Source organism: Sus scrofa, chromosome 4 (genome assembly GCF_054392235.1).
Source record: "Sus scrofa isolate SSC_HxYL_T2T_F1_AM1 chromosome 4, Sscrofa_HxYL_maternal_Yorkshire_Landrace_v2.0, whole genome shotgun sequence".
NCBI classification, from domain to species: domain Eukaryota; kingdom Metazoa; phylum Chordata; class Mammalia; order Artiodactyla; family Suidae; genus Sus; species Sus scrofa.
The window spans coordinates 71,175,693-71,203,175 of record NC_139386.1 but is presented as its reverse complement, the minus strand read 5'-3'; the positions used below and the strand labels follow the sequence as shown (position 1 = coordinate 71,203,175).

Here is a 27,483-nt window from a genome sequence, read left to right as displayed (position 1 = left end):
AAAGAGAAAGCATTGTACGTGATGATTTGAGGGAAAGTGAGGATGGAAATAAGCATGGAGAATTCAGGCAACAGTAGGGGGCCTAACCTGATGAGAGTAAAGGTGAGGGCTTTGGAAAATGCGGCAGGAGAGGTGGAATGAAGGCAGGATATGGGAGTGCTACAAAGCCCAACAGAATATGATTTCGATTATAATTTATGTTTACAAAATAAGAGAGTCAGTTTAGAGTTTTGGAACATGATATTCCTGTGTATGAGAGTTGTAATTCTATAATTGCCTTATGTCGGAGAAAGTACAGGAAGAAATTATGGCTGTTTAGAGGTGAGATGAAGAAACACTAGATTAGGGTGTTGACATAGAAGTGAAGTAGAAGCCAGAGAGAAGAGAGGATGGATTTGGTGGAGTGTTTTACCTAAGAGATAAAAGATAGGAGTAGGAAAAATGAGATAATATGTTAGATGGCAGTTCTTAAGCTATAAGACATACCACTGCAAGATTATATAGAATGCATAATACATATATTATGTGTGTATGAATGTGAATATATATACACACATATATAAACATGTATACATATGTATGTGTATATGAATATATATACTTACATATATAAACATGTATACATATATATGACTATGAATACATTCATATTCATTTGGCCCTCCGTATCTATGAGGAATTGGTTGCAAGACTCCTGCAGATACCAAAATCCAAAGATGCCCAAATCTCTTATATAAAATGATGTAGTATTTGCAGATAACCTCCCATATACTTAAATGATCTCAAGATTACTTACAATACCTGATAGAGTGTAAATGCTATGTAAATAGTTGCTGGAGCTGCAAATTCAAGTTTTGCTTTTGGGAACTTTCTGGAATTTTTTCCCTGAATAATTTTCATCTGTGATGGGTTGAAACTTCAGATGCCGAACCCTGGTTACAGAGGGCAGACTGTATGTGAATTCATACTTAAATGAATAAAATAGATGCTTTCTAGATAAACATCCTAACAAAAGGTTCCCTCTTTTTTGGGGGTCAGTTATACGAGCTGATTTTTTTTTTTTTTCCCAGCAAGAGAGCAAAAGAGAAACTTGCATTTACTGACTCAGCTGAATGACGTAGTCTTAGGGTTTATGGGTCACCCTGGGTTAGTAGAATCATTGAGAGGTATTTAAAAGAGTAAGGCCATTTGGTGGAAAGGAGGTGATAGCAGAGATCATGCATAATGATTTTTACTTAGCAAAGCTTTTTGTAGTGCATTTTCAATATATAGGATATTTCCTTGATGTGTAAGTAGTATATAAGATCAAAGAAATATGAGAAAGGGATCGTTTGGGGGAGCAGTACATTTTAGTTATTTGTATATTTTCATGTTTAATAAAGTGTGGTTTTTCTCAAATATTAAATCTTTGACCTTTATTTAACATCAGAAGAAACATGATATTTTCATAAAGAAGAGAATGCTTATAACAATTAGATGCATCGTGGGCTTATGAAAGCAATGCCTGCCCTAATGTGTGAATGGCTTTGTAGGACAATACTGGGAATGTCAAATCTAGTAAAATGCACTAAAATCTTCGGTTGCTTATTAACTTGTCCAGGGCTTTTGTGGTTAACAGGGGGATTGCCGCACCAGAGAAGAGGCAATGATATTTGGAGTTGGACTCTGTGACAACGGATTTATGCACCACGGTAGGGATTTTTATTCTGGAAACTTACAAATGTATTTTCCTGTTTTGTTTTGTTAGAAAACTGGGAGTATCTCTCAGTGGTCCAGAGAAGTCATTTAGAGATGAATCAGCAAGACTGTCTGGGCCTTGCCAGGGGTCCGTGTTGGGTCACCACGCCTGCATTCAGTTTCCCTGCTGGTGCCATTGCTGTGTCTAACAGCTATTACTGACCAGTTGCCGTGACTTCTATATTTCTAAACTGATTCCAGAAAAGCAAGAGCTTGAACTAGAAGTTTTTTTTAAAAAAATAGCTAATAGATCTCTCTGACACTCTTTTAGGTCAGATTTATGGTGTCTTTGAATGCCAATGTATATTAAAATGCTTAATTGAGAGCATATATGGTTGAATAATCATGGTTAGTTTTAGAAAAATTCTTTCAAAATATCTCAGAAAATAAAATTTAAAATCTCTGGGAAAAAAATTTGTTTCTGCTTGGCTACTAATTCAAAACTGAATTTCTGTCTTATTTGATTTCATTTCCCTTAAATTTATAAAAGTAATGAGACAGTTTTCTCCCTCAATTTATACCATCTTAGAGATTCTATAAATCTCTCAAATCTCTTTTCAGCGTGAATATATATTTGCATATGTATCTATTTGATAGCTCATAACTATTTGTCAGTTATGTTCAGGAAGTTGCTCCCTTTTTCCGAAAAAAAAAAAAAAGTACAGCAAACATTACGGTGATTTTGAGAGCATCCTTGATTTATTATTCCTTTGGGAATTCTGTTACGTTCCAGTATCTCTGGCCACTGTATGTGTTGTGACTGAGAAATACTGGTCTTTAAAGAGCCAACAATGGAACGGAAGAAATGGCATCATAGGGAATTAAAACCTTCAAAAGTTTTGATTAGTTTTTCCCTTAAGTTAAAGCATCAACAAGCAGTGATTTTGTCTGAATATTTATTTTAAGATATTGAATTGCAATAAAGGTTTTCCCTATGAAAGTCTCTGTCGGTAAAGCATAGCCCGTTGGGCTCATGCCTGGCCTTACTGATGTCCTTTCTCCCTGCCTTTAGACTGACTCTTGGGTGGAGGAAAACAGCAGTAGCAGAAACACCATGTGAGTTTTTGGAACCTGCTTAGGCCACGTAGGCAACACCTAACTAAATCCCAATTATATTCTCATTTCTGTTGTCAGCTACACATGTGCTGCTTTTGAATTTCCAGTTGGTAGTTTGATTTGTTAACTTCTTTTGCCAGCCAGTCTTCCATTTAAAGATCAATCCGTACATCCATCTGGTTAACCATTTTACAGTTGGACCTCTGTAAAAATAGTGAAATAAAAGGGCTATCATTTTTAATTGCCTGCTATATGCCAAGTTATTGACATTTATTACCTCGTTTTAAGTTCTGTTCAATATTATAAAGCTTTTATTGCCCCTATTTTATAGGCGAGGAAACTGAAATTCAAAGAGTTTAGGTATCTTTCTCAATGTTACACCCAGAATCAGTCCCAGACCTGGAATTTGAACTTAGGTCTATCTCATGAAAAAGCCTAACACTCTACGGTGCCATGGGGCCCCTGTGTTCCCCTTAGCAGTTTGGCTCCATGAATCAACCTGCCCCTACAAGTAAGCTTCAACATATAAGGATAAGTAAGAAAAGATTTCTGTTTCAAAATATTTTGACATTTTAAAAGAGAGAGTTCTCAGGATCTACGGAATACGAATTCTATCTGTTTTTAGCCTTATTTTTTTTAAAGGCTAATGAAACATACACCTTATATCCTTAGGACATGCCATGCCATGGATCTAGGAACGCTGAAGAATAACAATGTTTGGATAAAAGGGAAAAAACTGACCTTTGCAGAAATAAGGTTATTTGAGAATCATGTTTTTAAACAGAAAAGAACTAGGAATTAAGGGAAACTGAAATCACATTTCACCTAGAAGACATATTTCTGGTTTGAAGAGTTGGAACAAAAGTCACCATGGTGGGAATTGCTTACACACATAATGGCCACATTTTACCCATTTGAGTTTTCCCATAATTGTGCAGGATATTAGAAACATAAATGTTTTTATGTTTCTACCTAAAATGTTTACTATACATTCAAAACACCGTAGGTTTTTATGTTTTGAATTGTAGACATTTTAAAATTCAATATACTTTTTAAATTTAAAGTTGGATTTTAATCTGAAAGATGTCAGATTTGGTTAAGTCCAAAAAAGGTTAATAATAAACAACATTGCTTATCTTAAAAATTCAAACCCCTTACTACCAGGGAATAGCTTAAAGGAAACATCAGCTTGAAATTATAGAAAGAAAGTATAGTTGGGATATTTGTGAGTGTAACTTGTTCTAGGAGTAGAAAATTGAGGTAATGGGACAGGGCATGAATTTACTGAGGGTCTGTCAGTATGGAAGATCAGTTGGATTTGGGGGATTAATTGAAACAGTTTGAATTTCTGTTTCCCTAGTCCTTGAAAAAAGTGAATTCAAAGATGAACCCCTACTTTTTCGTTTTTTTGCGGATGAGGAGATGGAAGGCTCAAATATGAAACATCGACTTATGAAACACGATTTAAAAGTTGTGGAAAATGTTATAGCTAAGTCATTATTGGTAAGTTTACCACTATGTTCTATGAGTGTACTTCTTGATTAGCTGTTAGTGGGAGATTAGTTCGTGTTTGATGACAATGCGACCTTTTCTTTCACTCTGAGTTGTAACTTTTTTTGTAGTTGCATTTATTAACATTGTTAATATTTTGCATTGCAGATTAAATCCAATGAAGGCAGCTATGGTTTTGGCTTAGAAGACAAAAATAAAGTTCCAATAATAAAGTTGGTAGAAAAGGGGTCTAATGCTGAGGTAACGTAAATTAGCATTTTAATTTAAATGTGTTTCCCATGACCTACACATATAAAAGTCTTAAACTGAAATCAGCCTTTAGATATCTTTATTGAAAATAATGCTTCTGAATAAACTCATTCTGAGGTCCTTTTATTTTTATTTTTATTTATTTATTTATTTATTTTTGTCTTTTTAGGGCTGCACCTGCGGCACATGGAGGTTCCCAGGCCGTGGGTCCAATCAGAGCTGTAGCTGCCGGCCTATGCCACAGCCACAGCAATGTGGGATCTGAGCTGTGTCTGCGACCTACACCACAGCTCACGGCAACGCTGGATCCTTAACCCATTGAGCGAGACCAGGGATTGAACCTATAACCCCATGGTTCCCAGTTTGATTCGATAACCACTGAACCACGACGGGAACTCCCTGAGGTCCTTTTAAATACTGTTGGGAATTGTGACAGAGGATGTCTGGTGGGGATGTTTTAGTGTGGAGATCTGCAGCTATGAACTTGTTCACCTCCTCCGAGTCCAAGTGGCTTATTCTATGTTTGATTCTAGCCTGCAACCCGGTAGAGACGGCATAGGGAGGGACTATAGTATGTATGCATGTCACGTGATTCTTCCATTGAATCAAGGCTGTGTCTTCTATTTTCCTATCACTTTGATTGTCTTATTTAAGTACAATTTCCATCAGTAAAGCACTTGCTTAGATTTATTGTCTCACAGGGTTGATGCTGATTAATGTACTCTCATCTCACCAGACTTAAACAAAGGACTGTCCTGATCATTCATTCATTCAGAAGTATTTATGTAGTGTTTGTTATGTGATTGGCAGTGTTCTAGGCTCTAGGAATACAGCAGGGAACAAAATAGGCAAAATGTCTGCCCTCAGGGAATGTACCTCCCAATGTTATATCCCAACTATATCAAATTTAGAGTGTTCCTGCCTCTGCCTGGCTTATAAAATGCTTAGCCCTCAAGCAGATGTCTCAATATATACATTTTTAATAAAGACCGTGATAATGAACGAAGCGTGGCTTTTATCTTTGAACCTATTTCAAGTTAGTAGCAAAATAACCCCCATCCTGTCTGCTAGTGCCCAAGCTCTCTGTCTTTTACCTAACCTCGTGCAAGACCAAGCTTAGTTAACCAAGCACGTGAATTTCAAACACACTAACTCTGTTTAGCTCATACTGTTCCTGGGCCTGGCCTATGAATGACTGCTTTTGGTAATTTTCTGTGATGAAGAAATGTTTATTTTCAGAGGATCTTCTTAGGGCCCAGCTTCATCTGACTCCCACTAATAAAATGCCCTCTCCTGGGTTTCCATAATTGAGCTGGTAACCAGAACAGCATATCGTTTATTTAGTTTTAATTTATATTGTAGTATAGTTGACATGTGATGTTGTGTTAGTTTCCAGTGTACATATAGTTTTATAGGCAGTAGGGCTGGTGAAGAAGAGTCGCCTGTTTGGCATGGCAGGGAGAAGTGATGTCATCCTTGGCATCTTTCCAGCATCTTGTGATCCGTGCCTGCGGAGCGCTTCTCCTTGGATTCCAGGCCATTCTTCTCTCCTAGAGACACCTTAGCTATGTCAGGCTGGCAATGCAAATTTGGTTGTCATCAGTGTCTACAGAGAGGTTGAAACTCCCTGACTGTGTTGGCTGTGGATGGGAAATTGAGTCAAAAAAAATTCACCTGGAGTTTGAGGTTCAAAGGATGAAATAAGAAGAACTACCAAGTATAGGAGAAAAAAGGGTCACAGGAGGAGTATAGCATTAAGTCATGAGGAGAGGCATGAGAATTTTAGTAGAGATGGGTGAGTCAAATTTAAAACTAGGTCAAAGAGAATAACTGATATCTCTTCCACTGCTCTGTATTGGGAAGTTGTATAAAGACATTGCAGATGTGTTAAGAGGTCAAAAATCTGTGAGTTCTAGATCCTTCCAGATTCTAATTCTGTGAAAGAAATAGATTTCTTATGAAAATAAAATTTGACTTTTTTTTTTTTTTCCTATTTCTCTCCTAGATGGCTGGCATGGAAGTTGGGAAAAAGATTTTTGCTATTAATGGTGACCTGGTTTTTATGAGACCTTTCAATGAAGTGGATTGCTTCCTGAAATCATGCTTAAACAGCAGAAAACCTCTAAGAGTTCTTGTGAGCACAAAGCCAAGAGAGTAAGTTGTATGATTTATGTGGGTTTAAAAACAATTAGACCTAGGTAAATAAAATAGAAAATTAACAAAGTAAGTGTCTAGAATTAACTGTATCATTGCGTAGCACATTTAAACCTCACCAGCATCACTGATAACTGGCCTTTGGGTGATGGGAAGAGCCGCTTTGCTTATGATGGTTAGAAGCTTGCTGTATGAATCAGGTAGTCTCAGCAGAAGTGATATTTTCTTTTGCTGCCCAAATTCTTTGGGTCACATTAGGTGGAGCTTGATTATGAGTGAATAAAACTAGTAGAACACTTGGTAATAAGAAAAACTTATTCCTCCATGTTCAGCTCTAAGAACTTCAGGAGCTATGAATTGATTAGATGCCATTTATAATTAAATGCCCATAGGAGATGGGATCGAACCTGGGTGACAGGCACTTCCATGCATTATTACTTAGTAATATGTCCATTCTTTTAAAAATTATGTTTATTTGTCTATCTGTCTACCTAAGATTGGGAAAAAACATGTTCATTATAGGAAATTTAGAATATATATATTTTTTGAAGGAAAAAATTTTTCTTACACTCATATGATCCATAAATGACCATTGTTATTTTTTTGAAATTCATTGTTAGTTGATTTTTCTAAGTATCGACACACTTACACACAATTACGTTTATAAAGTGGGAACATGGAGTTCCCGTCATGGTGCAGTGGAAGCGAATCCGACTAGGAACCATGAGGTTGTGGGTTCGATCCCTGGCCTCGCTCAGTGGGTTAAGGATCTGGCATTGCCGTGAGCTGTGGTGTAGGTTGAAGACGCGGCTCGGATCTGGCATTGCTGTGGCTGTGGCATAGGTCAGCAGCTACAGCTCCGTTTAGACCCCTAGCCTGGGAACCTCTATATGCTGCGGGCGTGGCCCTAAAAGGACAAAAGACAAAAAATTAAAATAAAATAAAGTAAAATAAAATAAAATAAAATGGGAATGTAATTAATAATCTGGGGGTTTTTTGTTAAAAACATAAAATATGAATTTACTTGGAAAACATTAGCTTTTCTTCTGGAAATCATTGATGGCGTGGTGTTCCTCTATCAGATTTCCATGGTTTGTTTAAGCAATTACTTAATTAAGTCATACAAAGTGTTTCACATAATGTCTTAATGTACTATGATTATATCAAATTACTATTTAAATTGAATTATAGTATTTTTTCAACAGGAATAAGTAACTTCTTTAATTTTAAGCTAAATGAAGGTTGCCACTTCAAAAAAATTTTTTGACCACTTATGAAAGTATTTTATGTATACATAGTATAGTAGTCTTCCCTATCTTAATATATATTTTTAGCAATAGCTAGGTCCATCATTCATCTTAAGAGTTGAGGCCTAACGGTCTATATTCTGCAGTATTATCAAGGTAGATGCTTTAGCTTCTAGCAGAAGCTTACCAAGGGGTCTGAAGGAGTGAGTGTGACTCATTCAAGTTACTAATTTAGGAAGGCTTTGAGATCGAGGGCAGCAAATACCATCACAGTGTCTTCTCTGTAAACCTAATTATGATATATTACTCCCCGTTTATCCAACTCTAGCTAGGATGAGGCTTGCCTAGTGACCTACCTCTGGGCAATTTGAGGGCATTTAAAGGAAAAGGGAAAATGGAAAAGGGATGGGGCAGTAGTATCCCCAAATAATTGTGAGTAAACATAAAGGCCCTCCTTGCGGCCTTTTGCCCCCTGATTTAAATTGTGCATGTATTCGTTCACTGGTCTTAGACATTTCAAGTAAGAGGACTTTGAAGTCATCAACTTCAGTGCTAAATAGAAAGGGGCAAATCCTTAGTCCTGCACTGTGTTGTTATGAGTAGATCTGGAACCTGCGTCTTCTGACTTTTCCCTCCGTGTTATAATGTTATAACCTTGCACAGTATCTGGAACCCTACCTTTCTGGTCCAGTTTCAAGTCCCCTTTTTACTCTTTGCTTGCTAATTGTGTGGCTTCAACACCCTCATCCATTTAAAAAAAAAAAAAATCGCGATGATAAGAGTGCCTGTGTCACAGAGGTGATAAGAACGTTAAATAAATCTAGATTTGTAAAGAACCTACTCTGTGTTCAGCACATAGTATGGCCTCCAGTGGTATTATCTCTGATACTTATCTTTTCTATCATTTCTTTTTTTTTAGGGCCACACCCATGGTATATGGAGGTTCCCAGGCTAGGGGTTGAATCGGAGCTGCAGCTGCCAGGCTACACCACAGCCACAGCAATGTGAGATCTGAGCTGCATCTGTGACCTACACCATAGCTCATGGCAATGCTGGATCCTTAACCCACTGAGCAGGCCAGGGATTGAACCTGCATCCTCATAGATGTTAGTCAGAGTAGTTTCTGCTGAGCCACAATGGGAACTCCTCATTTCATTTTTTTTTCATTGCTTCTTTATTATATTAAGAGCAATTTCACATGGTATTTCAAAATGGTTTTGAGGATAAAGTACTCGGTTTTTTTTCCTTTTTATTTTTATTTGGTTTGAAATATTATAACCTTTCTTTTGTGTTTTTATTCTAACACATGATTCCTATAAATCATTCTAATATTTTCTTACAATAGCTACTTATAATTTGTGTAGTATCCTGTTTGGTGGGGAAGGGCAAAAACATGAGAGGTAAATAGAACAGAATTTTTCTTTTGAACCCAGCTGTCCTTTGCACTTGATAACAACAAGGAATTTTTCAAAAGGCTTTGTAGCAGACAATTTAGCGCCCTTATTTGAGACAGGAAATGAGCATTCCTCTCGTATAAATTTAATTTTTCTTTTAATAGATAATATAGTGGTCCCAGCAGGGAAATATGTTTTCCAAACGCTGTTTTCTGAAGAGACTTCCAGTATTATGAACAAAAATGCATCTCGGGGTGTTCTGGACAAATTTCATTAAGAAAAAAAAATCTTCTTGAAGGTTAGAGGAAGGGCAACCTTGCCTAGCATAGAAGAATGATAGGAAATGTTGCTTAGGAAGAGTTGAGATTCCACTATGAATTCCTTACAATCCAAAAGCAGCAATAACTCATCATGGCCTGAAAACTCCAAGTTATTTCTGTAAAAGTGAACTCTCCTATGTAATAACGTCGAGAAGCAGGAGCGACTTTGGTTTTTTATTTCATGCTCACAAGAGGTACTTATTCCCTTTTCTTTTCCTTAGTCAGTCTTCTCCCATTTTCCAGTCTATCTTTGACAGACACTGATAACAAGGTGCTGTTCAAAGAAGCAGGTACAGCTTCATGTGCCAAAGTGTTTAATTAAGGGTAAAGAATAAATTAGTTCCTGGGCCTCTGTCCCGCCAACACACAGGTTGCATCATGGTGTGCAACCTAATTTAGAATAACATTTTCAAGATTCCCTGGAACAGGCAGTTGGCATGTCTATCCCGGAATGCCAGAAGGTCTGCCGGGTTATATTTTAAATCATGGGCCAGCCTCTGCCCTTAGTCCTAGATGAAGTGTATGGCCTTCTTGAGTTTTCTAGACACAGTGTTGCTCAAACTGCTCCTATAGCTCTTTTATAAACTGCAAATAAGTGCTGCAGTTCCTAACCTCAGGCTCTGACCAAGGTGCCCTTGAAGTGCTGCCAACTTTTATTTCGTGATTAATTCATCATCTTTTGGAAAATGCTTTTGTTTCTTGGGCATCAAGAGCTATCCATCAGAATTTAGTGCATGATGTTCATTTGTCTTTGCTCTATAGGCCATCTATTAAACTCATTTTGATTGTTATGATGTTTTGTCTTATCTCATGTGCATTGCTGCTCCCTGATTCCTGCCTTGCTTCCAAGGATGAGCTCATTTATTTCTGACAACCGGACAGCCCTCCCTGGTTTGTCATGACACCCGATTCAAGGTCTCCTTCCCCTCATTTTCTTTTCCATGTGGATTCGTTAGAAATGTTGCTTTTTGGAGTTCCCACTATGGCTCAGCGATTAATGAACCCGACCAGCATCCATGCGGACTCGGGTGGGTTTGATCCCTGGCCTCGCTCAGTGAATTAAGGATCCAGCATTGCCGTGAGCTGTGGTGTAGGTCGCAGATGCGGCTGGGATCCTATGTTGCTGTGGCTGTGGTCTAGGCTGGCGACTGCGGCTCCAATTGGACCCCTAGCCTGGGAACTTCCATATGCCGCAGGGGTGGCCCCAAAAAGAAAAAAAAAAAAGTTGTTTTCCTCATTCATGTTTACTTTTGATGTATTATCCTTTTAAAACTCCATTGAATAAATATGAAAGTTAATCATAGTCTTAGGTTATTTTGATGTCGTGTTTGGCAGATCTTTTCTTTTTCAACTGGCTTTTTGTTGTTGCTCTTTGATGAAGTTCCCAACAGGTAGATGTGGATGAGCCCTGTGTTTCTTTTATGTCAGTTTTTACGGTGAGATTCTACCGCTCACCGACGCCTTCTTTATCAGAGTCAACGAAGGAGAGAAGCTTCCATGGTATTCAGTACTTACATAGTTCATAGCAGGATTCAGGGCGCCTGACCAGAGGTTTCTCTTTTAAGCAACACTGACACCCCCCAAAGCAATTTTAACATCATGTTTCCTTGGGAACTCTGGCTCCGTCGAGGAGTTTATCCAAGTTATCCAGCTCCTAAGTGAACCCTGTAGACCTTTGACCCGTATTCATTGAAAGAGTGAATAAAGGTGCAGACAGCTATTGTTTTAATCAGGTGTGTGTGGCATGTGAAAGTCATCGTACCGTATTTTCCATTGATTTCAGGACAGTGAAAATCCCAGATTCAGCTGAGGGACTTGGATTCCAGATCCGAGGCTATGGCCCGTCGGTGGTGCACGCGGTAGGAAGAGGTGAGAAGTTCATCCTCTGTGATAACCAGCTGGCCAGCATGTCTGGTTGTTCCTTGCTGAACAAGGACATGTTTAACGTGCATATTCCGAAGTTCTCACTGTGGCTTAGTGGCTTAAAGACCCGACAGAGTGTCTGTGAGGATGCAAGTTTGATCCCCTGGCTCTGCTCAGTGGGTTAAGGATTCGGAGTTGCTGCAAGATGTGGTGTAGATCACAGATGCAGTTCAGATCCAGTGTTGCTGTGGCTGTGGTATAGGCTGGCAGCTACAGCTCCTATTTGACCCCTAGCCCGGGAACTTCCATATGCTGCAAGTGCAGCCCTAAAAAGAAAAAAAAAATTGCATTATCTTGTTGCTGTGATTTTTCTCATTCATATTTTAGCCGTATTAGCTCCATGGCAGTATATTCCTAAAACAGTATTAAAAACAAAAGTCTTCCGATTGTAAGACGTATTTGTCATTAGTAAAAATGCCTAAGAGAGCGATGCTTCCCAATCTTACTTTTCTGCATCTTCAGTTGAGTCAAAGGATGTAATGATTTTAAGGTTGTTTTGTTTTCCTCTGATGGCAGATTATTATATTTTTGTCAGTAAATCAAAGGGGTACATATTCCGGTTTATGAATGATCTGTGTGCTTTAAGTAATGCCCGGTGCTATATGATTACTTCAAGTATTCTCATAAATCATGCATTTTGTAAACCACAAAATGCATTTTAAATGAAATAATTTATGTGACCAAAAACTTATGTTTATATTTTATTCCCTTTTTGTTTGACAGGCAAATCAGGCTTTGATATCTCTTGTGAACATATGTCTTTTTAAATTTTGTACTAACACTGGTGTGATTTAAGGGAGTAGCTGTTAGATGCCGCATTGCTAACCATAGTCAATAAATTGCTGCCATAGCAAGAAGTGTCACTAGAAGCTTAAGAAGCCATGTATTTACCTTAACAAGAGACAGACATGCTTTTCATTTCTAAGATGTGTGAAATGTAAGGCATCTTAACATCATCACCCCAGCGTTTAAATTGGAAAATTTTGAGAGGGCCTTGCTATCAGAATCAAATTTATCAAGAACATACTGGCTAGACCTCTATTAGATTATAAAGTTTCTTTCATTGGTGTACATATAATAAAAACTAATCTTCTTTCAAAAATGCGCCCGTTCACTCAGAGTTTTAAAACACGTAGATTAAGAGACATTTAAAATGTTTCCAATAACTCATTAAAATTATCCAGCTGAAACAGGGTGCATTTTTCAACCAAAATGGGATACTTGATACATCAGATGTCATCTTCATTTTCCCTAAACCACAAAGGAGCATGTTTCGTTATTAGTACTGTGGAATAACGGAAAACCTGAACAAAGCAAGTTGTACCTCCTTCCCTCTTACAGTGTCTTTTTTTTTTTTTTTTTTTTTGTCTTTTTAGTGCCTCACTCAACTCCAGATCCGAGTGGCATATGGAGGTTCCCAGGCTAGGGGTCTAATCAAAGCTGTAGTCGCCGGCCTGCACCACAGCCACAGCAACGCCAGATCCAAGCCGCGTCGGTGACCTACACGACAGCTCACGGCAACGCCGGATCCTTAACCCACTGAGTGAGGCCAGGGATCAAACCCCCAACCTCATGGTTCCTAGTTGGATTCATTTCCACTACGCCACAACGGAAACTCCCTATTACAGTGTCTTTTAAGAGCAAGGATCTATTTTGGGGTCTTAGACATAGGATAAGGTCAAGTCTTTTTGCTTCTGAGGAATAAAAGAAAGAAATACTCATGTGTTCTTCCTTTTGAGTATTTATTAAGTAAGTTATTAGTCTGTGGTGCCCTTTTGCCTTGTAATGTTGCCATCAGAGAAAGAACCTTCTTTCCCATTTTTCTTCTCTAGCCCTTTCCCATGGTCACACACTAGAGCGTATCAATACCTGGGTTTTCCTCTGGGGACTCTCCAGTTCCAGTAGGCCCATTTCTGACTACAGTCTCTCTCTTGATGTCTTATCACTTTGATAGTCTCATGTTGATGTTGTTTCTTTTTTTTTTTTTTTTTTAAGGGCTGCACCCTCGGCATATGGAAATTCCCAGGCTAGGGGTCAAATTGGAGCTATAGCTGCTGTCCTACGCCACAAGGCACAGCAACTCCAGATCTGAGCTGTGTCTGTGACCTACACCACAGCTCAGAGCAACAGTGGGTCCTTAACCCACTGAGCGAGGCCAGGGATTGAACCCACATCCTCGTGGATCCTGGTCAGGTTCATTTCCGCTGAGCCACAATAGGAACTCCATGTTTAGTTGTTCCTTATTAAAATAATCAAAGAAACAAAATGATCTTAAATGGAACAGCAAACACATAACCTTCCCTCTTCCTTGTTTTCCCCTCTAGATCCTTTCTACTCGAGGTGTTGGTCCACAGACTTACAGCATTGGCCTTACCTGGGAGCTGGGTAGATATGCAGAGTCTCAGGCCCCTCCAGGACAAACTGAGTTAGAATTTGCCTTTTAACAAGACTCCCAGGTGATTGGTATGCTGGCAAAGATCGAGACCCTTAGCTCTAGAATAATACTCTCATAACTTTTATTTTTATCAAATTTCCTGAAATGGTAGTCTGTATTTTTGCTGGCCCTTCCTCACTTCCTATTTGAATTTTAGCCCAGGGCTGTAGATATCTCCCCCCCACCTCCTACCCACATCTCCAAGAGTAACTTGTGTCTTATGAGGGTAATCATGGACTTAACTGGAAAATACCATGGGCATTGAGAGACCTTGTCTTAACTGAATATTCTGTTACATTTGCTGTTTGTCTAAAACGTTCATCTCTTGATTTCTGTGATGGTGCTTTTCAGATTTTTCTCTTACCCCTCCTCTTCCAGCTCTTCATCTATTGACCCTAGTAATAAAAAATCTACTGGCCTTCTCTTCTCTGTCTTCTTGTTCTCCATAAACAATCACACTGATCCTCTTTGCTGAGGATTTCTGAATCTATTTCTCCAGTCCAGATCTCTTCAGTTTGGTAGCCTGGATCTAATTGCGCATTAAACATCTCCACCTAAATGCCCCTTTGGCACCTTAAAACCCAGTATCATCCTCAACTGAACTTTTCATCTATTCTCTGAAGCCTGGTTTACCTCTGTATTTTCTCTTTATTTGAATGATTCCATCTATTCAGCCGCTGGGTCCAAAGGCACAGGAGCGACCCCAGGGTTCTAGCCTCTCCATCAGCTCCATCATCAAAAATCAACTATTTGATCTCATTCCCCTTTTATAACTAATGCTTCCTTAATCCCAGCCTGGGAATTTGCAGTAGATGCTTGCCGCAATTTTGATGTTTGACTTAAACCCATCCTCTGTTTTGGGAGATCATGTCGCATCTCTTCTTAAAATTCTTAAATGTCTTTCCGCTTGTGTATAGAGTGTGGTTCACACCCTGAGGATTTGCACAAAGCACACGAGGACTTCACAACGTGGCTCTGCTCTGCTTCCCAGGCTCTTCCGCCCACGTCCATTCTGAGCTCACCCCGACTGCTCATATGTCCCTAAACACCCAGGTTATTTCTTGACACAGTGCCTCTTTTCAGGCGGTTCTTTCTGCTGAGATTCGGTCCCTCCCTCAAGAGTCAGTTCAGTCCAGAAAAACCACTTCATATTTCTGGCAGTGAATTTTAATGAGGAGAAAATGCATACTCTCTTCTTGAATATAAATTATGTTTTTCAAGATGTTTAATGAGAGAAGATGGGAGTTCATGGGAGAAACTGCTTCCAAAGGAAGCCTCTTCTAACCTACTTAGGAAAAGTTTTACAATTATTGATATGAATTATATTCATTATATTTAGCAATGGTGCTTTGTAAATGTTGACTTGCTTGGAATATCAAATAGTGCTATTGGAAAGTTTGGAAAATCTTAACTCATTGGTTAGGATATGCCAGTCTATCTGGGCAAATAAATGATGGAGAGTTGATGTTTTCTGATTAATTGTATTCTCCGGTTCCTGGCCTTTTATGGAACTCTGAACTCTGCTTTTTCTTAGCGAATCTAGTTGCCAATTGACTTGATTTTTTTCCTTAAGAATTTCTTTTAATTGTTCGTATTTTAAAAAATGAAAGTGGATCCTATTTTTAATATTTAGAGATTTCTCAGACTAAAGGAAGATAAGGAAGCCCTATGTTTCTGGCTTTCTCACTGTGCTATTGTATGTATATGAATATTTAGAAAATGTGGTTGATTAGTCTGATTAGCATTATAAAGGTGTCTTTACAACAGCCCTCCAAAGGAATTCTAAGAGGGGTGGGAAGATACTCCTGCTAAACCCAGTTCTAGGGCCAGTTAAAGAGCAGAGGATTTTTGAGAGAGCGTTGCTATCGGAACCAAATCATCAAGTACATGCTCGCTAGATCTTTTTTTTTTTCTTTGTCTTTTCTAGGGCCGCACCAGCAGCATACGGAGGTTCCCAGGCTAGGGGTCAAATGGGAGCTACAGTTGCCGGCCTACACCACAGCCACAGCAACGCTGGATCCAAACCACATCTGTGACCTGCACCACAGCTCACGGCAACGCCAGATCCTTAACCCACTGAGTGAGGCCAGGGATCGAACCCGAAACCTCATGGTTCCTAGTCGGATTCGTTAACCACTGAGCCACAACGGGAACTCCGATCTTTACCATATCTTACAATCGCCTTCCCTACTGTATATGGGGTAAAAATGAATCTTATTTCTCCAATCAGTGCTTGGCAATCTTCTCCTTTGTATTGAAAGGAACCGTGGCTGCAGCTGCTGGTCTTCACCCTGGACAGTGCATCATCAAAGTAAACGGAATCAATGTCAGTAAAGAGACCCATGCCAGCGTTATTGCCCACGTCACAGCCTGCAGGAAGTACAGGAGACCAACGAAGGTAAACTGCCCTCAGTCGGTGGTGCTCTCATCACAAACTGGCACCGAAGGCCTTGGGGACAGCATGGGATAGTGCAGAGTTGTTTGTGGCTTCCACGGCCAGGGTCATGTTGTCAATCTCATAATGATTCTTTTATTTGCATAGTTAGTTATAATCAGTGATGCTTAAGTGACTACACTTTACTGCTACAGTATTTTTTTTGTCTTTTTGTCTTTTTAGGGCCACACCCACATCATATGGAGGTTCTCAGGCTAGGGGTTGAATTGGAGCTACTGTTGCTGGCCTACACCACAGCCACAGTAATGCAGGATCCAAGCCACGTCTGTGACCTACATCACAGCTCACAGCAGCTGATCCTTAACCCAATGAGTGAGGCCAGGGATTGAACCCTCATCCTCGTGGATACTTGTTGGGTTTGTTAACCACTGAGCCATGACAGGAACTCCTGCTACAGTATTATCACCAGTTTATGAAGTGCTCTAGAGTGCCAGATCCTGGCCTAGCAGTCAGGATCTGGCATTGTTGCTGCTCTGGCTCAGGTCACTGCTATGGAGTGGGTTCGATCCCTGGCCCAGGAATTTCCTCATGCTTCGGGCATGATCAGAAAGAAAAATAAATGAAAAGTGCCCTGATGTATATTTATTTTCATTGTGATGTGAGTTTTCAGATAGCTAAGTGTTTATCAATTTGAAATCTTCACCCTTGTGATTGCTTTAGAATCTGTGATGGTCATCGTGTCCCTATGTCTATATGGATGAATTACAAGCGCTTATACTGCTGATTATAAGATTTCTGTGAACAAGAAAATTTTGTGGGTTTTACAGGATCTGTGATTGATTTTCAGATATATTTGTTTAGGTAACTAGATTTAGTTCTTAAAATACCAAAATGTGCCTGCCATGACTTTAAATTTTAGGCACGGTCCTCTGATCCAAATTTTAAATGCCATGTGAAAATAAAATTAGAATCCTAATTTATAAGTGAAACTTATTATCTCATGAGATACAAGTGAGTATTGGATTATAAGAAAAAAATTCTCTCAATTAACCAACTGAGTGCAAAAGCTAATTCAGAGGAAAGGCTTGCTGTTTTTTCTATCACACATGGTGAAGTACTCTTTTCTGGATTTGAGAACATGGCTTTGTGTCCAAAACGGAAAGGTGAACAACTGTTTTTTCATAGACCAGGATTGACATCCTGCAAAATACCCAGCCTACAGGAAAAGAGCTGATCAATTTTGCCTACTAATAAAGTCAAATGAGCATAGCAAACTGGAATTCACATGGAGATGCATAGGTCATTTGGGTTGACAGTATTTTAATATTAAACTATACTGGGTGGAGTTTTAAAAAAACACTTCTGAAATGGTCAGTCTTTCCCCTTCTGTCAGAATTTTAATAAGTCACCAAATTTAAGCTTCATTTCTTTTCCTTCTCCTTACCTTCCTTCTTGGAGAAGTACTGACCAGTGACATAATTAAGAAAAGCAATAAATGGACAGTAACATTCGCTAAAGGAATACCATGCTCTATGAGGTACCCATTGCCGCAAACCAGACTGTCCCCAAATTTCATGACTTGGAACAACAATGATTAATCATTTCTTTTGAGTCTGCGGGTTGCCTGGGTGTTGGTTCCTGTGAGGTCGCTGGCATGGCTTCATTCTGCTGGGACCTGACTTCCCTTCCTGACGGCCGCTCACTCCAGAGTTCCTCCAGCATAGCTTTCCTTTCTAGTCTTCGGCAGCATTTTCCTTTCCGCATGGTGTCTGGGTTTCAGAAGGGAATATAGTGAATGATCAGTTCTCTACATCATGCTTGCTGCTGTCCCTTTGAAGAAGTCAGATCTTATGACCAAGCCCAGGTTCAGTGCAGAAGGAGCTACACAGAGGTGTGGATTCTGGGGGAAGTAGTTTTCTAGAGACCACACCAGGTTACCAAGATGTCTTCGAATGATGTTAACTAGCATTTTAATGATGTAGAGCAATGGGATAATTAAACACAATAGTTAATACACAAGAAAAATGGATAATACAAATTATAGCACCCGTCAGTAGTGTGACTCAGTTTATCATCTTACCTAGGAAAAGTACAAGCATTAAAGTCATGCAACCCTGAAAGCATTTGCTTGGTAGCCATTTCATCTCTCTCATTTTTTAATTTTTTGCCTTTTTGTTCTTTTAGGGTATGTGGAGGTTTCCAGGCTAGGGGTCCAATCAGAGCTGTAGCTGCCGGCCTATGCCAGAGCCACAGCAACGCCAGATCCAAGCCATGTCTGCAACCTACACCACAGCTCACGACATCACCGGATCCTTAACCCACTGAGTGAGGCCAGGGATCGAACCTACAACCTCATGGTTTCTAGTCAGATTCGTTTCCTCTGCACCACAACAGGAACTCTTCATCTCTCTCATTTATCTAAATAAGACAGGAACTGCTACTTCATATAAAATATGGGGGGATTTATGATGTGGAAGAATTAAAAGATAGTTACATCATTTGGGAACCCAGTAAGATGAGAGAGGTTCCTCCAGTTTTCATATTGGTTTGATTCACAAAAACAATTAAATGTTTTAAAATACATATGACTCTTGAGAGCATTTATATAATTTGTACACTTAAAAATGGTTCATTTTTCAGAACACTGTCCATATAGCATTTATCTATTTTAAAATGTAGTTTATAATTCATTTTAAGATACACTCAAGGCATTTAAATAAGACACTTGGGAAATGCATCCTATTTAAAAACTTATCTTTGGAAGATAAAAATTTCAAGCTTAAGGAGTTCCGTGGTGGTTCAGCTGGTTAAGGATCCAGTGTTGTCACTTCAGTGGCCCAGGACGATGCTGTGGCTTGCATTCAGTTCCAGGCCTGGAAGCTTCCAAAGGCCAGGGGTGTGGCAAAAAAAAAAAAAAAAAAATACAAGCTTAAAAAAAAAATCAGCTTCGAAGTTCTCATTGTGGAGCAGCGGAAAAGGATCTGACTAGTAACCATGAGATTATGGGTTTGATCCCTGGCCTCGCTCAGCGGGTTAAGAATCCAGTGTTGCTGTGAGCTGTGATACAGGTCACAGATGCAGCCTGGATCCTGAGTTGCTGTGGCCGGCAGCTGTAGCTCCAATTCAACCCCTAGCCTGGGAACTTCCATATGCTGCAGGTGTGGCCCTAAAAAGCAAAAAAAAGAAAAAGAAAAAAAATCAGCTTGTTAATCAATATTAATTGACATCTACTTTCTGGTAGTTTCTGATGTTAGTTTTCCTTCTCTTTCAAATTTTATGATATTTAAACTAGGAGAATAAATAAGATTGTCCACTCTTCTGCATGTTTATAAAGTGGATTTGCATTTTAGGAAGCAGTAATACCTCTCAGGTTTCTTTCTCCCCCCCATTTTCAGCAAGATTCCATACAGTGGGTTTATAACAGCGTTGAGAGTGCTCAGGAAGACCTTCAGAAGTCTCACTCCAGACCTGCTGGAGATGAAGCAGGGGATGCATTTGACTGCAAAGTAGAAGGTGAGTTTCTCTTTTTTTCTCCGTGTTCACTTCAAGGTGACTTTGCCTAGTCCTAGTTATGGAAAACTTTGTATGTTCCAGCCACTTCTTAAGTCATCATCTCAAATAGATGTCATGTCAAATCTTTATGTCATGCTAGCTGGTAGCTCACATAGAATAGCTATGATATGATATTAGGTGCCTTCTTGAATCTTTTACATGGATTATCTCATCAAGCCATCAAAACCAAAAATCTCATAAAGGTTTGATTATCATCATCCTCATTTTATGGGCAAAGAAATTGATGCCCATGTAGGTTAATGGATGTACCCAAGCTAATAAGTAGTAGAATGAGGCTTCAAACCCAAGTGATAATGTGTTTCCTTAGTTTGAGTTTAAATGTGCAGACCTTCCCACTCCAATGTAGTTCACAAACCAGCAGCATCATCCTCACCTGAGTTCAGATAGAGATGCAGAATCTCAACCCCATCTCATATCTGCTAATTGGGAAACCCTATTTTAAGATCTTATCTGTATGTACATTATGATTGAGAAGTCCTGGTTTAGAAGGTCTATAATTCCTTTGAAAATACTTTCCTTTTTTCTTTTCTTAAAAATTGAAATATAGTTGATTTATGATGTTGTCTTAGTTTCAGGTGTACAACAAAGTGATCAGTTATATATATATATATATATATTTTTTTTGTCTTTTTGTCTTTTGTTGTTGTTGCCATTTCTTGGGCCGCTCCCGCGGCATATGGAGGTTCCCAGGCTAGGGGTCGAATCGGAGCTGTGGCCGCCAGCCTACGCCAGAGCCACAGCAACGCGAGATCTGAGCCGCGTCTGCAACCTACACCACAGTTCACGGCAACGCCGGATCGTTAACCCACTGAGCAGGGGCAGGGACCGAACCCGCAACCTCATGGTTCCTAGTCGGATTCGTTAACCACTGCGCCACGACGGGAACTCCCCTGGATCAGTTATATTTTTATGTATATATGCATGTATATATGTGTGTGTGTATATTCTTTTTCAGATTTTCCATTATAGGTTATTATTACAAGATACTGAATATAGTTCCCTGTGCTATACAGTAGGTCCTTGTTCAGATAATATTTTCTTGATTCGAGTAACTTTTACTGTATTCTCACATTGACAATAATGAAGGAGACAAATGAATAATGTGAAAACGAGGACTGGAGAGATCTTTTGAAAAGAACTTGTCATTTCTGTTTTCTCAGAGAAACAAACCAGTAGATCACTCTATTGGATAGCTAAGGGTGAAAGGATTGAGGCAATTAGATTTATGTTTGCACTTGACCGATACCTGCAACTATTATTTCAAAACATTTTCACAAATCCTCACTTTATGTTTTCTTGGTATCTTTCCACTCGTATTATAGGTGGCTATCTCTGGCCTTTTTATTGTGCTATTAGGTTCTTCCAAACCAGCACAGCGGGAGAATTCTCTGTTCATACTGATTGTATGGGAAATACTTAGGAAAAGCTCTTTTTCCTCCGCTCCTGGGAGGTTATTTGGTAGGAGCCACTCAGATCATGGACAATAGTAGAAATATTTCAGCCTTGGAGCAGCAACGCTGTAACAATAAATCAGCTTGCTTATTTATTTAAACCAGGACACATCTCAGGACCTTATCATGAGGCTTTTGTTCCTCATTTATACTTAGTTTTGCTCATCATCATTGGTACCGGGGTGAAAGATAGAGCAGGTTAATGAGATGCTCAGAAAATTGATTTCCGGCTATTCTAGGACTTAATTCTTTTGAAGTAAACCATTTTTCTGCCTTTGCCTATTTATATTGACTGTTTGTGCTAATATAAGGCTTAATTGTTTTAAGTAAACTCATACTCTCTTTTTGCTTAGTTAATATTTAGTCTTTGATTCCTCAGCAGTTTCTTGCTTGAGATTTTTTTTTTCCCCTAGCTGACTGATTTTTGGCCCCAAACCTATAGGAATACATTCCAGATGGAAATGTTATTACAGTGAACAATGACCCATTTTTCTCAATGAGTTAACTTCAGAAGAGGCTGTTGGGAAAAACTCAGGCACTCTGTGCCGAAAAATAATTATTGCATCTCCTTTATGTTTCCTCAGTACAATGTTATGTTTTTGTTTTTGTTTTTAGCTTTGAGAAAATATTTGTACAATGTTCGAGGCTGTTTTAAGAAACTTGACTTTGAGTTTTGCCTGCTTTTAATGAAAAAATATAAAATTGTATGTTTAATGTTTATACAGGTAAATAGGTATAAATATGATCCTAGCTCGAAATAGATGTGCAAAGATAAGACGAGTCATTTTAAAGTAGTAAGATTTGGGTCAGTCAATTTTAAAAACAAGAATATTTTTAAAAATAAGAATAGATGCTTCACTTAGCACATCAGATTTAGTCATCCTTTAAAGAGCTCTAAGAATTTTTCACATTATTTGGGAGTTCCCTAGTGCTCAGTGAGTTAAGGATCTGGCATTATCACTCTGGCGTGGGGTCGCTGCTGTGTCATAGGTTCAATCCCTGGCCCAGGAACTTCTACATGCTGAGGGCTCAGCCAAAAAAAAAAAAAAAAGGAATTATTCACATGATTGTTTGAAGAGACTGAAAAATCTTCCCTGCATTTGCTGAATTAAATGCTTTGTATTCCAGAGGTAATTGACAAGTTCAACACCATGGCCATCATCGATGGGAAGAAGGAGCACGTGAGCCTGACGGTGGATAACGTCCACCTGGAGTACGGCGTCGTTTATGAGTATGACAGTACTGCTGGGATCAAGTGCAACGTCGTGGAGAAGATGATCGAGCCCAAGGGCTTCTTCAGCCTCACTGCCAAGGTATGAGAGTGCGATCAGGCAAAGGAAGGGGTTTGTTCTAAACAAAGTGACTGAAACCCTCCCTGACCCCCACTTTAAAAAATGTAAATAGCTATATATGTTTCAGTGGTTCTCTCATTCAAGTTTTTTTCACCCATTACTCAGCTGTGTACTGTTTTTTGTTTGTTTGTTTGTTTTGTCTTTTTGTCTTTTAGGGCTGCACCAGTGGCATATGGAGGTTCCCAGGCTAGGGGTCAAATGGGAGCTGTAGCCACCAGCCTACGCCAGAGCCACAGCAACATGGGATCTGAGCCTCATCTGCGACCTACACCACAGCTCACAGCAACGCCGGATCTTTAACCCACTGAGCGAGGCCAGGGATCGAACCCACATCCTCATGGATGCTAGTCCGGTTCGTTAACCACTGAGCCACGACCCCCCACCCCTTTTATGGCTCTCTTTTGGTGCACAATAATATATTAGGTGGGACACTTGCCCAGGCAAGCATTCAGTTGATTTCAGATTCTGCAAGTCTCAGGTCTATTGCATAACATTTCCAGAAGCTTAGAGATCTGCTTAGGAATAGATTTTCAGGTATTGATGTAATTCTTAGTTGGGAAGGATGTCGTCCTTCCCCTAAAACAAGACAGGGAGGGAGGGAGAGGGTCTTCATCCAAATGGATAAAACACATGCTAAGTAGGAGGTGACCCTGTGTTTGCTTTTCATGATCCTTCCACACGGTAAATCCATCAGACTCCTATTGGACCCTCTGCAGGTGGGAGCTTTGGTGTTCCATCTGCTTTTGTATCACCCTGGGAGGATTCAGGTATTACAAGTAGGAAATATGGTATTCAGCTTCGCCACCCTTTTTTTTTCCATTTCAGCTCTGGTTTTAAATGTGTATGGTTGAGATGGCTCTAGCATTTATGCCATGCATTTAAAAAAACAGTAGAATAAGATAATATAAAAATACAAATGCACTATTTCAAAAATAATTATTTTTGATTTTGTTTTGCATTCTGAAAATGATTAAAAGAAAATCCCCTCTCTCTGATGGCTTTGTACCACTGTATGTGTCTGTTAATAGAAGATCTATATTTTTCAAAATGCAACCCCTTCCCAACTACACTATACTATTAAGAGGGTTCTTGGATGAGTTTGGGAGCAGGTGATTATATTATGTTATCTCATTTTCTAGCTATGTCAAATTTGCAAAATGATAGGGATTATTTTATACATGACAATGTATAATGTAGTACCACACATATTTCCATTTTATACATGAAGAAAAGAAAGTCAAAGAAATTAAGTTTAACTAGGATCGTACTGCTAAAGATGACGTGAGCTCTAGTTTCTAGACTGGTGATTAAACCAAAAACTCACACTTTGTATTCTGCCAGACGGGAAATGGAGGTGGTGAGGGAGCTCAAATAAACAGCATCTATACGTTGTCTCTCTCACACAGTATTCTAAAAATGTCAGGTAAGGGTGTAATCAGTCTTTGAGATTTTCTTTTTTTGGCTACACCTATGTCATGTGGAAATTCCTAGGCCAGGGATTGAACCCACGCCACAGCAGCAACCTGAGCCCTAGCAGTGACAACGCTGGATCTTTAACCCACTGAGCCGACAGGGAATTCCAGTCCTTGTGATTTTCGAACAATCATAAATACTGCATATAAATGATACTTAAAATTAAATCTGAATTCATTGGCAATTCTCAGTGATTTGTGAGAAACACACACACACACACACACACACACACCTGCTGCCTTATAATTGATGCAAATAGCCAAAAGGATTCACTAATTGAGTACATCACATGGATGTGTTTATCTGATGCTTTTATCAGATAGGGTTCAGGCACTGAAAGCAGCATTGCTTTTTACTTTAGTATGAGAGCCTAGTTTTTCATTCCTTTGGCAAACATTTGCTAAATGCAGTCTCTGTACCAGGCTTTCAGTAGCAAGGAAGGATACGGTTTTCCTTAGTTTTTTGTTGTTCTATACCAAATTGAGAAAAAAAAAAAAAAGTGTTCTGAGTGACTCACTAAAATATGGGCAATGCGTTCCCACATCAGAGGGTTCCCATTCATCCAGCAGGGAGTCTTTGAAGTCCACTCAGCTCCCTCAGGCAGCCTTTTAGAGCCAGCAGAAGGCAAAACATGAGATGCCAGGCATACGGGTCCATCACTTCACTGCCAGGGTTTAAGGAACATAGAAATGCCAGGCAGCTAAAAGAAGCCCTCTGGGGAAAGTCACCCTGTGTTGTGAAATGGTGAAAATTTTATTTGGCGGATCTTGAAAGTTTTATTTTCTTGTTCTGTCTGGTGGGTGTGTGTGTGCCTGCAGATTCTTGAAGCTCTGGCTAAAAGCGATGATCATTTTGTACAAAACTGCACCAGCCTTAACTCTTTGAATGAAGTGATTCCTACGGACCTTCAGAGTAAATTCAGCGCCGTCTGCAGTGAAAAAATTGAGCACATATGTCAGAGAATATCCAGTTATAAGAAGGTAAAAGTTCTCTGTATATATTTTATAAGTAATTATTATTTAAATTATGATTTAATGTCAAATTGAAGTCAATTCCTGATGTTTTCATTACTTATTTATATACCAGTTTATTGAAATAATGATAACATTTATATAGCATTTTAGAGTTTTTCAAATGCTTTTACATTTCTTATCCCCTTGACCTCTGTAAACTTCTAAGCTTGGTCATTATTCCACATTGTCTGGATAGAGTAACTGAGGCCTAAAGAATTAAATCACTTACTGGAAAATATAAAGTTGGAATTTAAATCCAGGCCACTGAATTCTGAAGTCAGATTTTAAAATTACACTATAGCTCTTCTTTCCTTGTTCTCTTAACAGAGGGAACAGGGCCCTCAATCAGAAAGTACATGAAGGAGTTCGCATTGTGGCTCAGTGGAAACGAATCTGACTAGGAACCATGAGGAACCATGGTTCAATCCCTGGCCTTGCTCAGTGGGTTAAAGATCTGGCATTGCTGTGGCTGTGGTGTAGGCCGGCAGCTGTAGCTCCAATTAGACCCCTAGCCTAGGAACCTTCACATGCCATGGGTGTGGCCCTAGAAAAAGACAAAAGACGAAAGACAAAACAAAAACAAAAACAAAAACAAACCCACAGTACATGGAACATAGGCTGTTTTAAATGGATTCATTGCCTCACTCACTTGATACATTAATTGAGCACCTTTTGTGTGTGCCAAGCCCTGTTCTTGGTGCCAGCAATATGGCAGCAAAGGATGGAAGATCCTTCCTTCCCTGGTGCTTCCATTCGAGTAGGGGGGGCAACAAGAACAAAGCAAATAAGTTTCTTCCAAGGGGGAAAATCAAATATTAAAAGAACTGGGAGGAATTTAAAATTGGGAGGTACAGTGGGAAGTGCCAGGGTGGGAACTCTAGACTGGGTGGGAACTCTAGAGGAAACATCTTTGAGAAAGCTTGCATCTGAATGACAAGTAGAAGTCTTCATTTATACTGGAGGAGGAAGCATCCAGGTAGGCAGAACAGCTGGTACAGAGGCTCCAAAGAGAAAGCCAGCGTGTCAGGGCAAGAATGACATGCTCCTAAGGTTGGAGGCTGAGGCAGGGACCAGGAGGAGGATCTGAGGAAGCTCTTTATCTGTGTGTCCAGATATATCCATGTAGTCATAAAGAAATGTGTGAATAAATACCCAAGGGACTTCAACTTTCATTACCTTGGGTAGGGGGAGAGGCTGGGGTCACTATTTTTTCTTTGAGAGCTTCTTAGAATGTTTGTCTTGTTGAATATGTATGGCTGTCATAATTTTTTATAAGTCTGTTCACATGAAGAAAAATGATATTCAAGATCACTGTGGTACAAGTTAGAGATTCTCATGTTAAGTGAAGTAAGTTAGAAAGAGAAAGGCAAATATCATATGATACCACTTATATGTGGACTCTAAAATATGTCATAAATGACCATATCTATAAAATAGAAACAGACTCCTAGACATAGAGAACAGACTTGTGGTTGCCAAGAGTGTGGGGGCAGGAAGTGAGATGAACTGGGAGTTTGGGGTTAGTGGATGTAAACTATTCCATTTAGAATGGATAAGCAGTGAGGCCCTACGTATAGCACAGGAAACTATATCTAATCTCCTGGGATAGACCATGATCCCAGGGAAGAGAATATTAAAAAGAATGTGTGTATATATACATATATATACCTAAGTAACTTTGCCGTATACCAGAAAGTGACACAACATTGTAAATCAACTGTAATTGAGTAAAAGAGATAAAAAAATAAAAGGCTCACTGCAGAGCTGTTCATCCTCTTTCCATGACTGCTGTTCACTTCTTTGAGTCTGGGGAAGATTCCATGAATAGGCCTTGTTGAAGCTGAAGAACAGAAGATTTTTCTTTTTACTTCTCCTTTCCCCAGGAGAAGTGACAGTGCTTTGAAGTTCAATTTAAAAGCTTTAAACAAATGCACATTAGTAGTCCCTTTTTGAACTACATTTTGAAGAGAGAGTCGTTCTATTTTTAGAGACAGATCTGTGTAAAGTGTAATAGGGTTCAGAGAGATTCTGGTTGTCAGACTTGTCACTGTCTTATGTGTGATTCTCCTACCTTTTTGGATTTTCTTCCCATATTCTGCTTTCTATTCGAACAACAAGAGCAGTAGAAGTAGCTTAAAGCAATATACGTAGAAAAGGTAAAATATATAAAATATATAAATAAAAACAAAACATTAGGATG

The 27,483-nt window shown here is 39.2% G+C and overlaps 1 protein-coding gene across 2 annotated transcripts in view; it reads left to right on the top strand.

Annotated features, from left to right (window-relative positions):
* The window catches only part of PREX2 (phosphatidylinositol-3,4,5-trisphosphate dependent Rac exchange factor 2), a 285,840-nt gene that overhangs the window by 131,234 nt on the left and 127,123 nt on the right, over positions 1 to 27,483 (top strand). For both annotated transcript variants that reach the window (XM_021089269.2, XM_013996689.3), the window contains 9 exons: positions 1,619 to 1,691; positions 4,154 to 4,296; positions 4,453 to 4,545; positions 6,560 to 6,708; positions 11,453 to 11,538; positions 16,288 to 16,424; positions 19,817 to 19,934; positions 22,574 to 22,758; positions 25,089 to 25,250. In XM_021089269.2, coding sequence (XP_020944928.1) covers positions 1,619 to 1,691; positions 4,154 to 4,296; positions 4,453 to 4,545; positions 6,560 to 6,708; positions 11,453 to 11,538; positions 16,288 to 16,424; positions 19,817 to 19,934; positions 22,574 to 22,758; positions 25,089 to 25,250 — 1,146 coding nt within the window. The remainder of the gene's footprint in view (positions 1 to 1,618; positions 1,692 to 4,153; positions 4,297 to 4,452; positions 4,546 to 6,559; positions 6,709 to 11,452; positions 11,539 to 16,287; positions 16,425 to 19,816; positions 19,935 to 22,573; positions 22,759 to 25,088; positions 25,251 to 27,483) is intronic.